This window comes from Apus apus, chromosome 20 (genome assembly GCF_020740795.1).
Source record: "Apus apus isolate bApuApu2 chromosome 20, bApuApu2.pri.cur, whole genome shotgun sequence".
Classification (NCBI taxonomy): Eukaryota; Metazoa; Chordata; class Aves; order Apodiformes; family Apodidae; genus Apus; species Apus apus.
This window is the reverse complement of record NC_067301.1, coordinates 1,599,878-1,621,193: the sequence shown is the minus strand read 5'-3', so window position 1 is coordinate 1,621,193 and position 21,316 is coordinate 1,599,878. Positions and strand designations below refer to the sequence as shown.

Here is a 21,316-nt window from a genome sequence, read left to right as displayed (position 1 = left end):
TTTCATTTTCTATGGGGGGAAAGAGAATCAGAGATAAATGATCTGCATGTAAACTTTTTCATGTGATACAACTGAAGTTTTATTAAGTGACTTTTTAATTCCAAAATTTATTAAAAGACAGTGTCCCCCTTGACTTGTTCTCTATCTTTATATACATATATAAAGCCTAACAGTATTTATGGCTCCTTTTCAGTAATGGTTTCTCATTTTGGTTACTCATGAAATGCCTTTTTCAACTCTTCAGGGAGCACTCATTTGCAGGAAGTAGGAAAAGACTAGCTCTTTGAAGATTCTGAATGGAGAATAGTGGCAACTTCAACAGACACCTAATTGGAGAATGTTTGTAGGAACCCTTTAATCTGATTTTGTCAGATGAAGTCATTATAGAGCTCTGGAATTCAGCCTTCAGTAATCCTGGGAGAATGACAGGTAGTTTTAGTTCACATTGACCCCTTGTTTTTGTTTGTTTGCATGTGTTTGTTTTATTGGCATTGTGGAAACCAGTAATGTCAAAACAGAAAAATATGGAAACAAGGTATCCAGAAAGGGCCTTATAAAAGAACCAGGCATGGATGCTGACAGTTTGTTGTCTCAAATCTGAAAGCCCTGGCTTTCCAGGTTTGCTGGAATTTCTGAATAATACAGGCAAATCAGGGAGACAACTATGGTGTTTATATGGTCAAGAACCATGTTAGAAGAAACAGAAGAGGAGAGGCAGATATAGATTTATCCTGTAAAACATGAATGAAGTGCCACCTTGCACTGGCAGTTACCAGTTTTATAATAAAAGTCTTTTTCTTGGACTAACTTAAACTGTATGACAACTTTATAATGGGTATGAGAGCTGAGGCCCTTGTGAAACAGAAGAGATTTTTCCTTCACAGTTGATAGTGACGTAGGTAGATCAGCTTCTGAGGATGAAACTTCTCTCTGCACAGTGGGCATTCTGTCTACAAAAAGACAATAAATTAGATGTACTGAACTACTGTATTTATAAGTTTTTTTTAAAAAAAAGCCAAATATAACTGCTAGGCTACTTCTAGAAAATAATCAACATCCAGAATTACAAAAAACATTTTTTTTCAGGCCAGTTTGTAGTGCAAGTTTAACCATGCAAAGCATTCTAAGCTAGCCTCATTTAAGGGGCAACTTGAGGTGATGTGGGTGCTCCTTACTAACGTGGTAACAATTGTTCTCAGTGTTAAAGAAAAACAAGCTTAATTCTCTGCATCTGAAACAAAAATCCTGTACCATGGACCTTGAACTGTTCTCTGAGTAGTAAATTAGTCACCAAGCCTTTAGGGCAAAGATGCAATTACTGTTCTGCTGATAAGCTGGAAAACACTCACTGGAGGGGTGGGTAGGATGGGTTGTGTTTGGCAAACTTTTTTTTTTTTTTTTTTTAATAAGGATTAATTAAATGAGTCTGACTACCCAATAAGAAAAGCATCTCTTTTCTCAACCTTGGAAAACACATCTGAGTAATTCAGTAGGTCACCACTCCTTCCCTGGAGCTAGGTTTAAGTTCCTGCCACAGCTTCTGGCTAGGTCTTTGCAAGCAAATCTGAAGTGACTCTTGATGTTTCCTGATTTGAGTCAGGGTGGTGTTAGGAAGGCAGTGGCTCATCCCAAACTGCATTCTAGTTTGTGTTTTCAAATGAGGCATGTACTGTAGAACTTAACAGCTTAGATCTAACATTTAAATACAAGCCTTTGATATTGATCCTTAGGCTATATTGATTTTGGATCTTAGGAAAATTCACTGAGAATTTGCTTGATCCTGTTCCACCACAGCTGTAGATGGTGTAGATGACATCACTCATTTCTAAAACAGCTGCAGTAGTACATCTGATTTATGGCACAGACACAGCCTCTGTGGCAAGGATTTTATTTTTAAGTAAGGTTTGCTGTTTGCTTTAAGGAAATAAATGGGCCCTGTGTTATTCCATGATGTCTATAAAATCCTTAATGGATGAAAATTCTGTTGTATTTCACTAACACAGAGCAAAATCCAAGTTTAAAATACCATGCATAAGACCTAGCTCAGTTTAGTTCTAAGTTATTTATTCTTTTTTACTGGAAATCAGGTGAAGAAGGCTTCAGAGCTTTATTGCTTTGGTTTCTTTGCTGTCAGACTTATAGCCTAGGTCTGTAGATAAAGGAATGATCTCCATGTCTGGCTTCCACACTTATCCAGTTGCATTTCAATGGCTGGGACAGAAAATTGCTCACCTTATTTACTTCATCTATGTAATGCATAGTCATTCTATTCTAATAAAATACATAGGTCCTGGTAAACTCTTGTGTGGGGGTTTTGGGTGCCTTAGTTGAGAGAAAAAGGGTATTATTTTAACATGTAGGCTGACTGGTATTTTCAAGTAGAAATTTATACTCCTTGCAGCCTCCATTTGTCCTTCTGTACTTACTCTGGTGTTACACCACTCGGTGATGCATTCCCAGCAGAAGAGGTGGCCACAGGGGGTGGCTGTTGTGTGTCTCCGTTCTTCCAAACACAAAGTGCAGCGGGAGAGGCGCCCCGTAGCTTTTTCTTTGGTCGTATCTCTAATTAACATAGTTACAGATAATTTCATTTAGCCTGCTTGTAGGAAATACTTGATAATACAATCCTAAAGCAAAGAGATATTTAAAGCAGTGAGAAATGCATCAGACATTAAATACCATCAGGTTCTAGCTTAAGTCAAAGTGTCACTGTTCATAAAAGCTACTACCGTTCCCACCATTGCTTCCAGCTCTTTCCTAGTAAGTAAAAACCATCGTACCTTTGGTGAGCAAGGTTGCGGTGTAGTTTCCATTCCTGCCTTGCTCTCTGCTTCTGTTTGAAGCTGTACATCTGAACACCAATTGTTAGAAGAAGATGGAAGAGTGAAATTATTCCAAGAATCTTGTAACTTGATCGAATGCTCTTATCTTCTCTTTGCAGTCCTCCAAAATGCAGCTACATAGTTCACAGGAATAAGAGAATTGTTACTGCAGTTTTATGAAAGTATGCATCTCTCCTCCCTGTATCAATAAACTCTTGATTTGACAGTTTTTCTGTCAAAAAAAATTGACATGTTACTAAGACTTACCAACCTGCTGTCTCTCAGGTCTAATGTGTCTTGGATACACCTCAGACTACACGATTGTTTGTGTAAGGATCAGTTGTCTGTCTGTCCATCCATCCAAACTGCTGCTTTCATCAGTTTGGTTTTATGTAGCTCTGAGCAAATAGCCAGACACCTCCTTTCCACAAAGACCTTGGGAATTGTCAAGTAGCCTTCTGTCTCTGCATTTCTGGGCCAGTGGCTGATGTTTTTTGGGAAGATAGCTCACATAGAAAAGAACTATCTAAATGTGTACTGATTTTTGTTCAAAACTATATTTAAGTATTTCTCATGGATTTATTAAACCACTTCTCATTTTTGTGTATCTGTAGCACAGACTTGACTAAGCAGTGTTACATATTAACTCCTGACAGCCCACTGACCATTTATTAGCCGTAACTTTTTGACTACAGGGACTCATAAGCCCTCTACATATATTAAAAATTTCCTTCTCACCCAGTCTACCCTGGCCATATCCTCTTAGAATCAGAATGGTTTGGGTTGGAAGGGACCTTAAAGATCATCTAGATCTGAAACCCCTGCATTGGTGTAACCAATTTCAGCTACAGTGAAATTCTGTATCTCTTTTACACACAGGGCATCCCAAAAGAGGCCAGAATGCTGCAATGGGCACCATCTTCAGGCAAGAAACACATCCACTTACATACTTGATTCCTGCAATTCTTTTAGACAGGTGATAAAAAGTGCCACTGATGTAGAATACTGCCAGATGTAGTCGATGAAGCAAAGGTATGCATTGCTTAAGAACATACACAGTTTGTAAGGCTCTCTTCTTCTGCTGTTCTGTCAGCTCCCCAACTTGTTTCTGTATCCAGTTCCGTACTAAGGTCCTACAGGATAAGCCAAGTGCTGGGTTGCTCTGTGAGGTTCTGGACTCCTCAGCTCCTGCCTGCAGCTCGTGCTCCAGATGCAGCAATCCCTTTTCTAAGCAGTAGGGTAGCACAGTATGGAGAGAAATGAACAGGGCCCGTCGAAGAAGTGAAGGTACCCTTTTCTTGCTTGAGTCAACTTGAACAATGTTAACGTACTCCTCACCCAGGGTCTGATAACCTAAATAACACACGTAACAAAACATGCCTGGTGAGATGGGGCCATTCTGTGTCTGGTCGAGCAGTGGTGACAGGCTGCTCAACTCAGGATACATCAGGTTCTGGGGTTTCAGAAATAGGTGCTTTTGTTTTTTTTATGTTGAATGAGATGAGTGGTATGTTTACATCAGCATCTGCAGCATCAGTATCTGCAATGGTTTCAGGGTTAAAGCAGGGTTGCTTTTTCACACTGTCACACATCCCTTTTTTAAAAATATTTTTTGCTTTTGAAAGAACATTAATCTGGCTTGATAAACTGCATTTCAACTCAAACTTTGGAGAATTAAGTGGTTTCATATTTAATAAAAAGCCGTTTGTAGGACAAAGCAGGAAAACAAAGCCCCATGTTAAAGAAAACCACTTCTCAGTCTGGTCACCAACACCAGCTGCCCTTTTTCACAGTTAAATGCTAAATATCAAGTTACCAGGCACGTTACCTGCCAAAGTGGTAAGGGTGAAGTAGGCGACATCCGACAGCAGTTCAACCTCTCTCCTCCATTCCAGCCACCTCTTGGCACCTGAGGGATGGGACCCTTGCCGTGACTTCCCATGACATTCACGCTGTCCCAAACCTTCCCCGGGAATCCTCCCAGAGTTTCCAGCGCGGGGTTAACGCCCCCGCGACGGATCGGCCCAGCTCCGCCACCCGACCCGGGAGCCGCGAGGTGACCCGGGGGGCAAGGGGGACCCGGGGGGCAGGGGGGACCCGCGGACCCCGCAGCCCCGCCCTCCCACCCCTTCGGCAGGGCTTTGGGGTCGAGAACCCCCCCCCCCCCCCCGCGGGAGGCATTACCCGCCAGCCCGTGCAGCGCGGTGCCGGCCCCGCTCCGCAGCCCGCTCCGGTACAGCTCGTCCTTCTGCCCGCTGCGCACCAGCTGTGCCGGCCCGGCCGGTGCCGCCGCCATGGCGGGCGGAGGGAGATGCAGCCCGTGCGGGGCGCTGCGGCCGGCACGGGCGGGGCGCCGTGCGCCAGGCGCAGGGATATGGCGTCACTGCAGGGCGGGCGGGGGAGGCGGCGCCTCCGAAGAGGCGGGAACAGGTTTCCTCGGTTTCCTCAGCGCTGCGGCGGCCTCTTGTCCTGGCAGCCCGTGCCTGCCCCGCCGCTGCCCTGGGCTCGTCGCACCCGCCCTGGGGAGCGGGAGGCGGTGGGGGCTCAGGATCCCGGGCCATGTCTGGCTGAGGTAAAGCTGTACCGGGCAGGTAACGGCGGGAGCCCGCGCTCCGCGGCCGCCCTGAGCGCCCGTCTGCAACAGCCGGTTCATCTTGTGCTTGAGTCACTGGTCAAAGCTGGTGTTTGGCGAACGACGGATGAGTAAACGGAAGCGTTAAGACCTTAGTCAATAGAGTTTCTGACTAATTGCTCTTGGTCTTGTGTCTAGTTGTTGGTTTATTTAGGGACTTGAGCATGGCGCCTTGTCGGATGACTCTTGTTGCCTTAAGGCTTAATGGCCTCTTGATGGAGACAGCCAGAATCCCACTGCCTACTCTGAGTTTGCTGCAGGTGTGACTAGCCTTTAAAAATACTTTTGTTATGCTTCCTACGAGCAACGGCCTTTTTAACAGGCAGCCGCATTCTTAAACTGTTTGATACTGTGTGTGCCTTGAAGTTTGATACATTCATTTTCTTATCAAAACGCTTTCCCCTTAGCAGATTTTCATGTCACATAGTTATAAATTCAGCTTTGCAACATGCATAAGGGAAGGGGAAGCTAAACGGTTCTGCAATGCAATTGATTTACTTGAGAAAAATACTCTAACTTGGATTAAAATAGATGTTTTCCAGAAGAGTTTACAGACCAATATTTCAGTAACTCACTTAAAAGCAACGTGAAGGAGATGGAGCTTGTAGTTGTTTTTTTACTCTTCAGTGCTGAGAAACAGAAAGAAAGGCTACTTTCTGACACACATAAGCACAAACTGGAAATTTGTATTTCTTTGGTTTTCAGTAGTCTTATTAGCAACGCAGCTTGTGACATCAAAGTTCTAATTTAACTGCACAAAAAGCTGTAAATTAGAAGTAGAGCTGTGATTAAGATTAAATTTAAGTAATGCATTCCGATCCCCTCCCTCGGAGGAACTGGAACATTTTATTCGGTAGAACAGTAGGGGGAGCACCTGCATAAGGAAATGTCCTACATGGAATGGGATCTGGAATACGACTTTTTTTACATCTAGTGTGCGCTTCCCGCTTAAATCTTGATATATCATGATGATCTGATATTCCAAGTTAAGAAACTTGACGCTGCTACCCTCCTTACCTAAAAATGCCAGTTTAAACTTCACATTGACTGTGATGAGTAGTGTTTTCTTTGTTTTGTGTCCTATGATTTCCTTCAGTAGCGAAGAGGTTAATAGCTCTTAAATCTGTTGCACATGAGAAAATCGGAACATAATAAGTCTAGGGGCAATTAGGAGCAAATGGTGATAATTTGTTAGATCTCCCACCCTAGCTTAACGTGATATCTGCTTGGTTGTGATATCTGCTGGGTATAATTTCTCATTTGTGCTCTGTATGAGATCTTGGTTTAGTAAGTGTGCAGGGCAAATGTTTGTTACTATTTTATTGAAATGTGTAAATACAGTTTTCTTTTTTTATAGGTCAAGAAACCAAAGAAGAACTCAAGATACTTTTTTTTTTTCTTTTGCAAAGCTGAAAAACTGGGTAGTAAGCACTTAATTAATAGATTGGAAACCATTTAAAAGATAAGTTTCAGCTTCTGAAGGTCAGGTGTTCATCCCTTAAAAATGTTGTTTTGGAGGATTGTGTGGTAAATAATACACTTTTTCTTTTTAGTAGAGTCAGTTATTTTTAACAGCACAGTCCAAGAGTATCTGAAAGATGTAAAAAGAATGAGGTAATAAACTCTTATGGTGCTGTTCAAGTTTGTGTAACTGATTATGGGGTCTATTCCTACTTTATGTGGTAGAAAACCCAACCTGACCAGCTGAAATTCCAACTTGTAAGCAATTTTATATGGGAACTGCTTCCCTTTTGTGTGTTCATTGTCTGTTCTTTGCATCAATGTTTTATGGGGCCAACTCATTAATTATTTACTGGTGTTTTGAATTCACACATTAACTGTTCTTTATCCTTATCTAGCATTCCAGGCTGCCAAGACTCTCTTCCCTCAAATATTAAAATGTGTTTAACTTCTCTGTGTGTGACCATTCTTAACAAATTAAATTGGTTTTGCTGGTTTGTGATATTTTGAAGGGTGGGAGTTCTATTCAGTATGGCAATAAACATATTGATCTCCTCTCAAAAGGAGCAGAATTGTCCAAATCTTGAAAATAATTAAAAATATCTTTTGTTTTGAACTGAGGAGCTGACATCATGCCAAATAACCTCTCCGTGTTGGGTAGACAACTTTCATGGACATACAGCTGGCTAGAATTGACCTGTTTTAGCCAGCTGCTTGCTTGCACTGGAAGTTGGAGGTAAGAGAGAGCTGAAACTCTCCACCTCTCATGTAACTGATTATCACAGTAATGGAACACACTCTTCGTTTCTTGATTTCCAGCATTTTTAATTGTTTAGGCAGCTGCTGTGTTTCCCATGAGGAGTGACATTGGCATGTGTGTATAACAGTAATGGTATTTCTGTGCTACTTTTTTGTTACCAAAATACATAATAAATCAATGTCATTATCACTTCTAAGAAGATGGGATAAATGGAGAAACAAAGAGGTGATATGAAATCTAGAAACTAATTAGTTGAAAATATTCTTAATTCAGTATTCTGCCTCCTGCAGCAGGTTTTTTTGCCCGTGCAGCATTGGGTTATATTTTTAAGTGCTCTGAATTTTTAAGTGTATATGCCAATTAGTTATTTATAAGAAAAAATTAAGTACCTACACTATTGTTAATAAATATGATGCTTTACTAATGTGATGGTTCAGCTGATACTGGAAGTGGCATGGTAAAACACCCTGGGATTAACATGGCTAATTGTTCCCTTCATCACATACAGCAAGATCAGACTAATGTTAGTTGTTACATTAGTTATTATACAGCAAGTTGCAAGAAAAATCTGTTTCTTGTAACTTGTATTCTGATTCCTGTTGGCAACTGCAGAAAACTGCCATGTCTCTTCAAATTTAGCTGCTTTGTTTTATCTAAGATTTTGCAAGATTAATTTCTGTTCAGACTTTATTTCCTTTGCGTGCTTCTCTACTTTTCCTCATAACAGGCCAGATAAGGGAATGAGCTGCTGCACTGTCATTAACCTAAGGAAGTTCAAAATGTAAAACAAACTCAGTGCACAATAATTATTAACTTTTCCTCCCACATGTTGCTTTTTTGTGCATTATTAAATATGGTTTTACCTCTGCAGACCTGTTAATATAGAATAAGTTTGGAGTGCAGCTTTCACACATGGCAACAGGCAGATGTTGCAGTTACCAACCTGAAGAACAGGTTCTGCAGATGGAAAGGAGTGAAATGTCTGTTCAGGATTGTTTCCACCCTCCGATTCCTTTTGCCTCCTCCCACTTTGAACTTGTTACCCTGGAGCTGAACTGTTTGAATAATGACTGTAAGAGCTGCTTTGCGATCAGTGAGCTGAGAGCCCTTAACATGCAAAGTGCAGGGGCGGAGCCTTCTCTCTCAGACTTTGCAGTTCCCTCCCTCCCCTTTTTTGTGTCACGATTATGAAGGTTCCGATGCAACGTGCACAGAAGCTGGGACAGCTTGTCTGCACTGTCCAGAGAGGAGAGAGAAAGGTGTGTGAGTTTTTTGCTTCGTTTTAGTTTGCTACTTTCAGGAATAATTTTGGTGTACTTTTAACGCTTTTGCTCACTCTTAGAAGTTAGCAAGAAGTTTTAATATATGCTACTGCAGGAGTATTGTATAGCTTTATGACTGCAACAGAGTTTGCTTTTGCCTGATGTAAGGGAGAGAATGGAAGGAGCATATCTAATGCTGGTTTGGGCCGTTTTTGTTCATGAAAGTGTTCAGGAACCTTGGTCCTAAGTTTTTAGATTCTCTGAGCCTGTGGGGATGAAGCAAACTGCATTTGTGTTTTGAGTTTAGACTTCCCTAACTGTGCACAAGAGACCAGTGCACTCATTCTGAAGTGATACCCTGAGCCTGGAGCTTTCACAGGTATACTAAGACAAAGCTAGGCTTGACTTGGATAAGAGAAGTTGAATGTAAAATAAACTTCAGAAATTTAAATAAAACACTTGTTAAGTAATATAACCTGGCTGATTCTGGACCTGAACAGTTGGAAAATCTTGGAGGAAAAGACTTGGCTTTTTTTTTTTTTTCGGTTGTGGTTTTGGGCTGTGGAGAAGGAATTTTTAGTTCTTTCCTGGCACAAAAATGTAGGTTATGATTGCAGAGATATGGCAAATAATAAGGATGGCCAAATTGTTAGTGCTGCTTAGGCTTCAAATGCCTTGGGCTCCACAGTTCACGGGTAGATCTTAAATATACCCCTAACCCTAAGAATGATGATTTCTAGAACTGTGTTTTGTTTCATGGTGGAGGTAGGGTCCACTATTTAAAATAGAAATAGAGCAAGATTCACTGCTGACTGATAAGTTTGGTAGGAAACTGATGCCATCTTTAGAATCTAGCTCAAAGTTAAGTTGTTTCTTTATTGTTTAAAAGAAAGTGATCAACGTTTTGTCTATTAAAAGGGCTTTTTCTGCCCTTACTGAGGGGAGAATAGTTTAGCTGGGGAGAATTCTTTTTTGCCTAGTAAGATTAGCTATGAGGGAACTGTTTAGTCCAAATGAAGGACAGAGGGTTATGAGGGAAGGTCAGTGACTGCTGATGAAATGTACTGGTTATCTAAACGTGGGCAAGATTGCATGGTGTCATAATTACTGGATTCAAATGACCTCAGCACCAGTGTGTGAGGAACAGATGAAAAAGTGCTCATTTGTCTCTGAGCTCTTCAGTAAGTGGGCTATGTGTTTTGGATTGTCTGCTTCTGGGCACTGAGTGTTGATTATATTTATTTATATATAATATATATTTATAAATATATATGTATAAAAAGAGAGACCATGACCAGATATAGATAGATTTGACACGGCAGACCATTGAACAGGACTTTTTTGTTTAATACGTAAAATACTTTGCCAGGTCTACTTCTGTCATACATGCTTGTGTAATATAAGCCTGAATCTTGAAACACTAAAGAGTTGCTGTTTCTTATATTTAATGATTGTGTTGGGTAGATCAGTTCCTATAATGTGTTATATTATGATCCTTCTCAGCTGAAAGGATCTATTGTTCTGATCACTGCCAAAGGTGTGGCTTCCTGTCTAAAGCCAGGGGACTTTTATCACAGTATTTTTTGTTACTTTGCCTAAGACTTACATTAGTCTTGGAAAGTAAATTTTTTGTCTGATTATCTTTGCAACTCATGGAGATTCTTGTCTTATAGAACCACAGGCCTTCTAGGGCCATAAATATGTGGTTTGTTTGTTAACTTATGCTTTATCATTGGTAAGTAAATGCAACTTTTCAGTAGAATGTCTTGTCTGTAAATTGGAAAACCTCTTCAATTCATGCCTGAGAGACAACGGCAATATTTTCAGTCATTTGTCACTTTTGGGCTTTTTTCTGGTTTTGAAAATATGATAGCTTTCTAGTTTATGGCAAAGTGCCTTTAGAATTATCTGAAAAGGCTTTTTTTGTTCCCTCTGATGTAGCATTCATAATTTCTGTAATTTATTAAAAGCTACTCCATACTAACCCTAATGTTGCTGCAGAAATCCTTCCCACTATGAGAACTTGTTGATAATATTCACATGTTGTAAAAAGCTGTAGAGTTGAAAGCTTGAAATTAGTTTTGCAGAAGAATCTTTAATCTTTGTTAGGAATAAAAGCTATAGAGTGTGTGGTTCTGTATTCACAGTTTCAGAATACCACACCTTATTTTGATTTTAAAATAAAATGTACAGAGTACTCAGTTCCTAAATATAATTAAAAGGGGCAAACTTATTTAGGAATATCACTGGAATTTGTTGTTAGTCCTGTAATGTCCAGAGCTGAGAAAATTACTGTATAAATAAATCTGGGTAATAGGATGAGGCCAAAGATATTCTTTCTGGTGAAGACATTACTAAGGATCATCTGAATTTACTGCAATACATATGTCATACAGCAAGACATCTCAGTTCTGCATTAGTTATCTATAAAATGATCTGCTGCTTCCCATGGTAGACTTGAATTATTCTGATCTTACTATTGGGTATACTCTCTAGTGTAAAGCCTGAAGCGCCTTTCACTCATTTCGACTGTCTCAGCCCTATCTGTGAGTTAACCTCTGCTCCCATTGATACCACCCACGTTGCTAAGTGATAGCAAACCTTCCTGTATATCACTTTTTGTGAATAGTTCTTAATGGTGTATATGAAGTGAGTAGTTGATATAGAGCCTGCATTCAGGATCAGATGATAGTGAAAAAAAGGCCTGTATAACATTGGCCAAGTCCTGTTCCAAAAGGACAGCTCTTCTCCCTCCATGGCCCCTGAACTATAATATATACATGGCCACTTCATAGAACATTGTCTGGTATTTGCTGCAAGTCATTATGAAGTTTTGGACTTCCACATTATTGCTTAGAACACAGACTCTAAAATCTTTAGGGAATTTCCAAACCTTTTATTAATTGTTTAATCTGCCTCCATATTATGGGGGTGGAGTGCTTGCCTTCAGCACACATAAATGCACAGTGAAGCCATTGGATAGGACCTGTAAAACTGCAGGCTGTGACAAATCTGTACGCATGCTTAGGCAAAGGTCTGACTTCCCTTCCTGTTGTTTTTCTCTGCATTACTGTCTGGCAGACTGCATGTGAGTGTGGACATTATTGATAGAAATTTTGAGTGGGGACATCTAAACAAGTAGGTCTCATGTTTGAGCATTTTGAGAATCTTGGTTTCTGTTATTCTGCAGGAGGCATGATGGTTAACAAAGGAAAAGTGGTAACTGGAATCCACACTTGAAAAATTCTTTGATTATTTAAAAACAGGAATTGATCCAAAATCCTTACCAGAACAAATGTTCACTTAAGAGTTAAGAGAATGAAGAGGATAGCATTCTGGATGGGGAGATGATACTTCAGGCTGCATGTCATGACCAACTTCCTTGGCTGCATACTGTCCACAATAAAATGTACTCTATGAGTCAAGTGTATCAGGCTCTATTGATGAGAAGAGCTATATAAGAATTTTGTTGCTAAACCTCTAGCTGCTTGAAGCTGGCCTGCAGGCCTTTGGGTCTTGTTTGTTAAAGACCTCACTGATTCATCTGAGGTTGGATTTCAAGTAAGCATGAGTTAAATATTAAAATAAGCAGTGAAATAATTTCAGAAGTGCGATTTCCATGTATGAAAGCATTAGCTGAGTGAGGTTTTCATGTCCATTTGAGCCAGAAAGAGTGTGTGTAACTTGGGAGATGGATTTTTTAAAATATATATATACCTGGTTCTGATCTGGCCCTGCATTTCTTTGTCGTTTGTCACAACCTTTCTTGTTTAACTTTAAGTAAGGAATGGCTCCTGAACAATCTTCTGACATCTTAATGGTTGTCAAAGAGCTCTGGGTTGCCTCAGAAATTAAGAGGGAAATCAGGTGGGAAAGTGAAGGAAGGAGCTTTACATGTTAATATTCCTGGGAGAGATTGAAAGTGCTGCAAAAACTACGTAGTTCCCATCCCCTCCAGGGGTTGTTTGCCAAAGGCCGTTATGCAGAAACTTGCAATACCACTTTTTGTGTTGAATCCAGTATTAAGAGAATGTCTCTTCTTAGCTCTCCTTGCAAGACTAGTTACTATAAAACAACTTAAAAGAAGCTCCTCCCTGCCTTTTCTTCCCTTTAGCATGCAGTCCCTGTGCCCCTCTCCCCCCCAGCTTGTTATTCCAGATTTCCTAGTACCCTTAGATGCTGAAACATTTTCTAGAAGTTTTCTCTGCCTTTAACTGAGGACATGTAATTCGTGTTGTATTTAATTTAAAGGGGAAAAAAAAAAAAAGCAAGGAGTGGAAGCCTGAGGAATCAACGGAAGCATGCACTTGAGGTGCAGAGAAGTAGCTATATAGCCTGCAGAGGAGAAACATCAGAACATCAGAGAACTTTGGAATGTTATGTGCTGGTTTTGTTTAGTGGGATTGCTGGAAGAATTAAGTGGAATATATTCTACTTGATTTGGTGGGTCAAGAATATGACCACATTGCATTGTACAGAGGTAGCTGCCTTTGAGTTGAGCTGAAGAAAGGTTGTCAGATGCCTGAAATTGCCAGAAAGGCTTGCATGAACTCTATTGCCTTTGGATGAGTCTTTCATTAAGATGGGGTTTGCTAGTTGTTGTAATGCCCACTCAGAACTGGCCTCTGCTGTGTGGATTTAGGCTGTGGGGATTGTTTTGTTTTTTTCCACTAGAAACAGCTTAGTGGATTTGGTGCTGTTGGATAGTGAGTGGGGATTGCAGTTGATGATTCTGGTTTTGGATCATTCTTTGTTAAATAATCCCTGCAGTATAAAATGACCTATCCCACTTCTTTCTTCCCCTCCTGTGAGTTTAGACAGATTGTGAATGAGACAAGATCACTGAAGTAATGTTATTTATTGACTAACAAAGTACTAAAGTCCAAGATAAGGTTGTGAACAAAGCGCAGCTGTACTTTGACATTTATTGGTTTAGGCCCTAAAGACTTCCTACCTTGTAGCAAGTCCATTAGTTAGCATTTGTTAATGTCACTGTGTTCTATTTGACAAAATGAGGATGGATTGAGTGGTTCCCAGACCCCTTCCTGCTAATGGGGAAGGAGATTCATTAAGAAATTGGTTTGTATGTTTGGCAGAAAGAAAATACAGCCTTCTCTTTAAGTTGCCAAGCATGTGTTTTTCTTGTTTGCAGTTTACACATGTAACAGTCACTTTCAGCAACTCAGTTTCTGCCCTATGGTAGGGTGATGTGAAGAAAAACCTACTTAAAAAGAGACATTTTTTTATTCTGTTTGGATTCCTTACTGTGAGTACACACAAAATAATATTTTTTTAAATGAATTCATTTATGGGAGTATTTCTTGGAAATGAAGTGTGAATTGCAAACCAAGAGAATTAAATGCTCCCCAACTCAAATGTTTGTCATAAAAGGCACTTAAATATTGATCAATTTTTAAGCTTAACAAAAAGCGGGATGTGACCCTAAGGATATATTAGATAAAATATATTAGATTTTATTTGTCCAAAGCAGCACATATACCACTTGCTCTGGCAAGTTGGGAATTTATACTTAAAACTATGGTATAAAATTTATGAAGCCATGTAAGTTGTAAGAGATGATTCCACAGTCTGCCATTCTCTTTTTTGTGTTTGGAATTGATATTCTGTTCTCTCTCCTCATCACCTTTCTCCCTGGCACTGAAGGTCACATCATTATTTCTCTGACCTATTATCTCTAGGTTTGAAGTCTGTCATGACTGGCTTTTACTTTGTGTAAAGTTTTCAGGAAAGTAGTGTAGATTTGTGGAGTATTTGCACAGTGTTATAAAAATGAAGCCATAGTGTAGCTAAAGATCATAGTTTTTACTTCCATTTACAGAACTTAAATAATAGATTGTCCTATCTTGGCAGTTTTCATTAAATGGGCTTGTGTAATCTTCTCCCTAAACTGCATGTAATTAGCTCAGGTTTTTTAGTATGTGTGTATGTGCTTGTTATTCCCCAGTGGTATGAAGCCATGTTATTTGCTTTCAGTTGTGTCAAACAGCCAAAGAAAGTTTTATTCCTTTCCAGTTACCCAGAGTAGGATAGAGAAGTGAAAGATGGCTACAATGAGGCTGGTGAAAAAAACTCTGCTTTTAGAGTAATGCCTTATGCCACTGGCAGTGGTTTAATTCTTACCATTTTAGCTCACCATTCAGCTAACAAGAGATATTAATTTTATTTCCTATTCTCTCTTACTGTCCTTCTTCCTCTGCTTAGGCTTTTGTATCAGGTCCTACTGGGCATCCTCAGAAGAAAGCTGGTCATTTACCACTGACCAGCAAAAGAACAGATGTTGCCACCTCCTTTCTAACTCCCCCAGCATAAGTTATTCCTTAGTATCTAAATGATCAGTACAGCAATAAACTGCTGTACGTAACTAAAGCAGCTTGAATAAAAGTCAGAGATGTCATTCTTAAAAGAAATTCTTGTCTCTTTAAATGAAGTTGAAATTAAAAAAATAAAATAAAAATTGGCTTCTGGGGAATGACCAAGGCTGCTAACATAATTGAGAGTATTAACATTATTTGTATTATAGCTCTCTTGATTACAAAGGGCATTGGAGCCCATCATCTGCATCTCCTCTTGAGTATGACTCACAAATTCCCATGTGCCGTAAAAGCTTTGCTTTTCCAGCAGTAGCCACTTCCTGTCTGTCTCCTAACAAGGAAATCTTCCTCTCCCCATTCCTTTGCTGAGGCTTTTTTGATTTTCATGGTCTATAGAATGAAATTAGTAGTTTCAAAGTGCTTCTTAGCCAAGCTATTGGATGAGATTTAAAGCCTGGCTTAATTAGTTCCCTTTGCTCTTCTAATAAAAAATCCAGTTCTCCCTTGCTAATGAGAAATTCAAATGTTCTTAAGAAGGAAGAGGCTGCTGTGTGCTGTTTCCATTGTCATTTCAGATAGGTCTGGGAACTGGCTAGCAACAAGTAATGATCATGAAACTGAGAGGGATTTTGGCAACTTGGGGATAGATAAGAATGGGGATTACAAAGAAGTCTATATAGAAATAGCTGCAAATTTCACATTGGTTTATAAAGTAAATGCTAGAGTCATATGACAGAGTCAATATAAGCCTGAAAGAAATTATTTTGATTTAATAATAAGTGCCTTACTTACATAAGGAAAATTCAGTTACATCATTCAGCAAAAATGCAGTGCTCTCCTGCATGTGCAGCTCTAGTCCAAGCTGTAAGTGGTGGGTGAAGAAAAGCTGACAAATGTTAAGTGTTCCTTTTAAGTGGGATGACTGTGTTCTGGGTGTAAGGTGAATGCATCTGTCTGCCAGAAAGATATTTTATTGTCCTCTCTTTATATTGTCTTGTCTGTGCTCCCCCTTACATTTTTAACTGAATTGTTTGCCAGAGAAATCTATATCACATGCCAGTTTGTTCTATGCCTGCTCTGTCCCTCGGGAAAAAGAATGCTGTATCACACCCTAAGGTGTGGGCTTACCCCCTCGTTCCGTAGTACTGAAGCAGACTTCTTTCATTCTGCAGTTGCTTTGGATGTGAAGGAACGTGCCTGGGCGTGTGAGTTATCTCGGATGGAATTGCCTGCTGAATGGAGTTGCATTCTTTAGAATGAACAGCATGTCATAGTGAACCGCAGTATAGTTGAAAAGCAAATGCCAAGTCTCAGATTCAAATGCATTAAAGTATTATTTTTTTCTCTCCTATTTGATCTTTTATCATATTGATCTGCTTCCTGATCAAACTATTCAGGTTTAATTGATGGCTTAGTTATTTTATGTTGCATGCATGGTGTCAGTGTATCACTTCTGGAAGAGTCTGAGTTCTGGTGGATGCCACACAACACCTCCCTGAACACAAAAGCAGGTCTTTTGGGGTTCAACTGTAAATACAACAGTGATATAAAATTTACTAGAGGATTTTTAATGGTGTACACAGCACTTTTTTTTTCCTATAAGTGATATCTACCCTACCTCTAGGGTTTTAAGACCTGTTTTCTAAGGGAATATGGAAGCCTCACACAATAACACTTAGGTTGGGCTCTTAACCTGAACAGTCAGTTTAGGTCTCATTCATGTGGTCTGAACAGATTCAGTTTGTTCTTTTGACTATTTTGTGACTTTGTCAATGAGCAGTGTTACTCACAAAGGCCAGAGTGTTTCCTCGTATAACAGAGGTTAAACATTGTCAAAGAACGTAACTGATACTTTTCATCACACAATCCTCTCAAGAAAATTTCCAGGAAAGGCAACTGAGCTTCTTTCATTTATTTTAATAGGAAGTCTAGTTCCTGAATCTTGTTCTGAAACACCAATTTGACTTCTGCTATATTTTTAAGGATTAACAGTGTGCTTTTTTTGTTGGCTGCCTTTTTGCTTGCTGGTTTGGGGAAAAGGAGCTGGGCGCTTTTTTTTTCTTTCCTTTTTTTTTTTTTAACAATAGAGGTAAGCTGAAGAGAAGGGGAAGTGAGGGAAGTCTGAGGGCCTGTACAGAAGCTCTAAGAGGTGGGACTGAGTGCAGAAACAACATGTTTTGCATAAAAACAGAGGTTTAGAGATCAGCTGAGTCGCAACAGCTTCATTTTCAGATCAGAAAAAAGAGTAAAAAATGTGAATTTGGTATGACACAAGACATTAAATATTCAGTGAGCCCCATCCTTATACAATGTAAAGCATTGCATCTCATCTGCTTTCACTAAAATAATGCCAGTATGTACCAGCATGAACATCTGTGCCCGTTAAATCTTCCTCAATCTCAGTATTATGTTCTTTGGTGTTTAGTGAGTCACAGTGATTGAACTTCCTACAACGGAAATGACCTCTCAAAAAACCCCTAAAGCAAAGGTGAGAGAGTCGGGCAAAATCACTACCAACCAGTTCAACTTTTTGAAAAGGAAATGAATAGACCTTGTCTCAATGTTAAAACAGTTTCACCTGTTCTTTGAGCTGTGGCTTCCTGGATTAATCTGAGGGTTAAACACTTAATGCACATGTACCAGAAATGGCACTTTGTGGCTAGTGGCTATAAAGTTGTGGTTAGGAGAAGTTGCCCAGATGACCAAAGCAGATGGGTAACTCACCTGCTGTGAGGCAGTGTCTGTCAATTGTAGAAGTACTTGCTTGGAGTATGCAATGTACTAGCTTCAGAAATGCTGTAAAGTGCAGTTTTGGCTTTTTCCGTGGGCACAGTTGATTTAACTCCTAAGATGTCTTCTACTGCCCAGTCTTGTTTCTCTCCCAAAGTTCTAAATAAAACCTTCCTGAGTCTTTTCTTATTCACTGTACATCAGGGACAGGTGCAGTGGAAGAAAATATACTGAACAAATGTGCATTTACCTATCTAGCTATAGCTTCTTCACTTCTTCCTTGTATTCAATCCACTTTTCTTGACATCACGTATTTTGTTGTGCTCGGGAAGTTTTGAAGGTGCTTATTGAGCAGGATGGGAAAGTTAGACAAGGAAGACTTGTTACCTTACTCTGGTTTTGAAAGGTATAGGGAGAGGCTACAGGGGAGTGATCAAAGCGTGCCTTAAAATTTTTCCTCACCTATGCTCTGTCTCAGCATATTTTCTGTCTTCAGCAAAAGTTGATAGAAATGCAGAATATAAAGAATGTATGGGAATAGCAGCCACAGCAAACACAACAGGAAGGTTTAATTTTAAGCAAATGTCACTCACTTCATCTGAGAATGATGACTTTACTGTTACAGCATTTGCGTGTTTGAATTACATCATTGCTGGCTAAGGTGATGCTGTGGAAGGAGCCTGACAACTCTTTAACGGCAATCTTTGATAACTCTACAAAAGCCATTAACAAAAAATATTTGTCTTGTATTTTAATCCATTTAAGGACCTGGTGGTCATTGATTTTTTTTTTTAACTGATTATATGTATATGTCAGAAAATGGTGAAGTGATGCTGTTATGAAGACAGATGACAGCATATACAAGGATATATACTTGGGGAAGGACAGGGAGTATCTTTGGGAAACTAGTACCTCCTTCCCCTTTGAATCCTGTCAGTTAGTGAAATCTGACCTAAGCTTAGAATTTTGGTTTTGGTGACTCTAGCTGTGCTTTGTAATAAACATTTTTTCACCCACTGATATGCCCACAGTTACTTCATAGCCACAGGATACCCGTTGAGGTATTTCATGTTTAAATGTGGAAACAAGTGATTTTCATAATACAGAATTTCTACAGCAGTAATATTGCTAAGTGCTGTAGTCCCATATCTGAAGTTGCTCTGCATTTGGCTCCGTGTATGGGTTATTACTTCATCGACTGACATGCTCCCTCTCAACGGAGGAGATTTTGACAAGATAGAGAATGGAGAAGGTGGGGCTTGGTGAAAATATCATAGAGAGGAAATTACTTCCCAGAGAAGTGGAATGAGGGACCAAAGACAAGAAAAGAGGTACAACTTCAAACTGGCAGATTATATAACAGGGACATATCTTAGTACTTTTTTTTTGCTCAGTCCCCCCTTCTATTTCTGTTCACTGTAAATTAATAATGATGCTTTCTTCATTGCCCTCTCTCTTTTAAAATAATGTCAAACTGGATCTGTGCTTTCACAACAAAACATGTTAGGGCAATGTTTCAGAGCTCAACTTGTAATTACAAACTGAAGGAGACTCCCATAGATTCAAATAGTTACCAGTACAAGGCAGGATCCCAGGCTTCTGTCCTGTGTGATTGCTATTTTGGAGTGAGCTTTTGACCTTCCTTTTCTGAGGAAGGTATTCATCTGAAAGCCATCTGTAGCCAGTGGGCAGGAGATAGGTAAGGAAAGGAAAGGAAAAGGGAATGCCAGACAGTGATGAAGAGATACCATATGGAGACAGCTGATGGCAGTAAGAGGAGAAAACAGCTTTAAAGGGTAAGAGGCAGAATAGAATGAGCAAGCCAACATCACAGCAGACAGTTCTTAAAGCTGTTCTTTGGGAATATAGCTGATACATTCACTTATGTAGAATGATTAAGTGTATGCATATGTATTATATATGTGTGTCTATGTGTGTGCATATATATAAAAATTAAACTCAGCGTGAATAGTTTGGCTTCTGGAGAAGCTGATGCTGGCAAAAGCATGGTTTTCTATGATTTCAGGTAATACTGGGGTGAGGGAGAGAAGAGTCGGTGCCTTCTGTTATGTCAGGAGTTATATGGGTATAAACAACTACTGAGGTCAGTACACTATATCATCCAGCTGTGTTCCTGTAGTAAATATTGTACACTAAATAGTTAAAGCAACTTCCACTATTTTAAAACATTGTCTTTTCCAGGTTTGCAACATGCAATGCTCCAGGAAGATACACTGAATACTTGTAACTGTTTGCTCCTGGGAAGGGCCATCACATCCCTTCTGTCAAGACCGAGCTTCAGTGGCAGTTCTTTGTCTACGCTGATACTATAAATTCTGTTCTTCAATGCATGGAATATCTATCCACAGGATTAAACCAGGACAGTCTCCTGAGTATGGAATTCTGGAGAAGGCACTCACTGTGATTTCCAAAGTAAGCCAGCAACATTCTGAAAGTCTTGATTTTTCTCAGATACTTCTATCAGCTGAATCTTTCTGCAGATACCTGTCCTGAAGTACTTTGTTTTACTTGGATCAGGCACTTGCTAGGCTGCTCTGAAAGCTTGAGATGGCTCTGACTTCTCCAAAATCTGTAGCAGGGGATTTGACACAAAGAGAAGAACTCACACTCCATGATGGAAACTGTTTCCATTTCCTCTCTGCAAACATCATCACAATAGGTAAGTGAAAGTTTACCTCTCTTTCATTTAATAGTTAGGTATTGAAACAAGTTTATTTTTCTCCCAATTTACTTTTATTATATTGAGATTTTATATGGGTTTCTAGTTTTCCTTAAATTTCTTGGAGAGACTTGTACTGTATATTCCCCAGCCCCTTTTTTTCTGTCTAGTTGGAGTGATGACTAATTAGATTGGAAACCCTAGTGTAGGCTGGAAACCATACATGTAAAAATGAAGCTGACAAGGCACATAAACACAGATGAAAGAGAAAATGAACAGAAGTCTTAAAGTCTTGATGGCTTAGGAGATAAGGATTGGAATTTAAAAGAATGTGTATCACTTATCTTTGCAAGACAGGTAGACAGATGGCAAAGAAGAACTAGCTAAGGAATGTAGGTAGAAATGAGATCTGCTACTTGTTAAACGGTATCAGTTATGTCCCAGTTAAGCCTCACTTTTACAGTTTAATCTAGGAACTAGTAAAAATCAGGATTATATCTAGCAGGAGGAAAGAGATTCTCATATTTTCATATCTGGCATGGCAAGTTTTATTTCTAGTGATCTCTGAAACCTCTTGTGTGGGTCATTGATCCTAAAATAGGGAAGACTTCAGATTGAGATGATGTTCCTAGGCAGT

General features: G+C 39.6%; 2 protein-coding genes across 5 annotated transcripts in view; one reads left to right on the top strand and one right to left on the bottom strand.

Annotated features, from left to right (window-relative positions):
- Window positions 1-54: 54 nt before the first annotated feature.
- Window positions 55-5,172, bottom strand: PEX10 (peroxisomal biogenesis factor 10). The gene is made up of 6 exons (XM_051637208.1): window positions 5,007-5,172; window positions 4,651-4,731; window positions 3,769-4,175; window positions 2,781-2,956; window positions 2,427-2,562; window positions 55-950 (listed from the first exon to the last, which is right to left on the bottom strand). Exons 1-6 carry the CDS (start codon window positions 5,116-5,118, stop codon window positions 879-881), a joined length of 984 nt encoding a protein of 327 aa, XP_051493168.1. The 5' UTR covers window positions 5,119-5,172; the 3' UTR covers window positions 55-878.
- A 3,684-nt stretch (window positions 5,173-8,856) lies between these two features.
- PLCH2 (phospholipase C eta 2) overlaps window positions 8,857-21,316 on the top strand; it is a 79,526-nt gene continuing 67,066 nt past the window's right edge. For 2 of the 4 annotated variants that reach the window (XM_051637060.1, XM_051637057.1), the window contains exons 1-4: window positions 8,895-8,934; window positions 20,026-20,103; window positions 20,202-20,432; window positions 20,538-20,679. In XM_051637060.1, coding sequence (XP_051493020.1) covers window positions 20,568-20,679 — 112 coding nt within the window. In that variant the 5' untranslated portion in view covers window positions 8,895-8,934; window positions 20,026-20,103; window positions 20,202-20,432; window positions 20,538-20,567. Of the gene's footprint in view, window positions 8,935-20,025; window positions 20,104-20,201; window positions 20,433-20,515; window positions 20,680-21,316 lie in introns of all 4 variants that reach the window. The other 2 variants (XM_051637058.1, XM_051637059.1) reach the window with 2 other exon arrangements.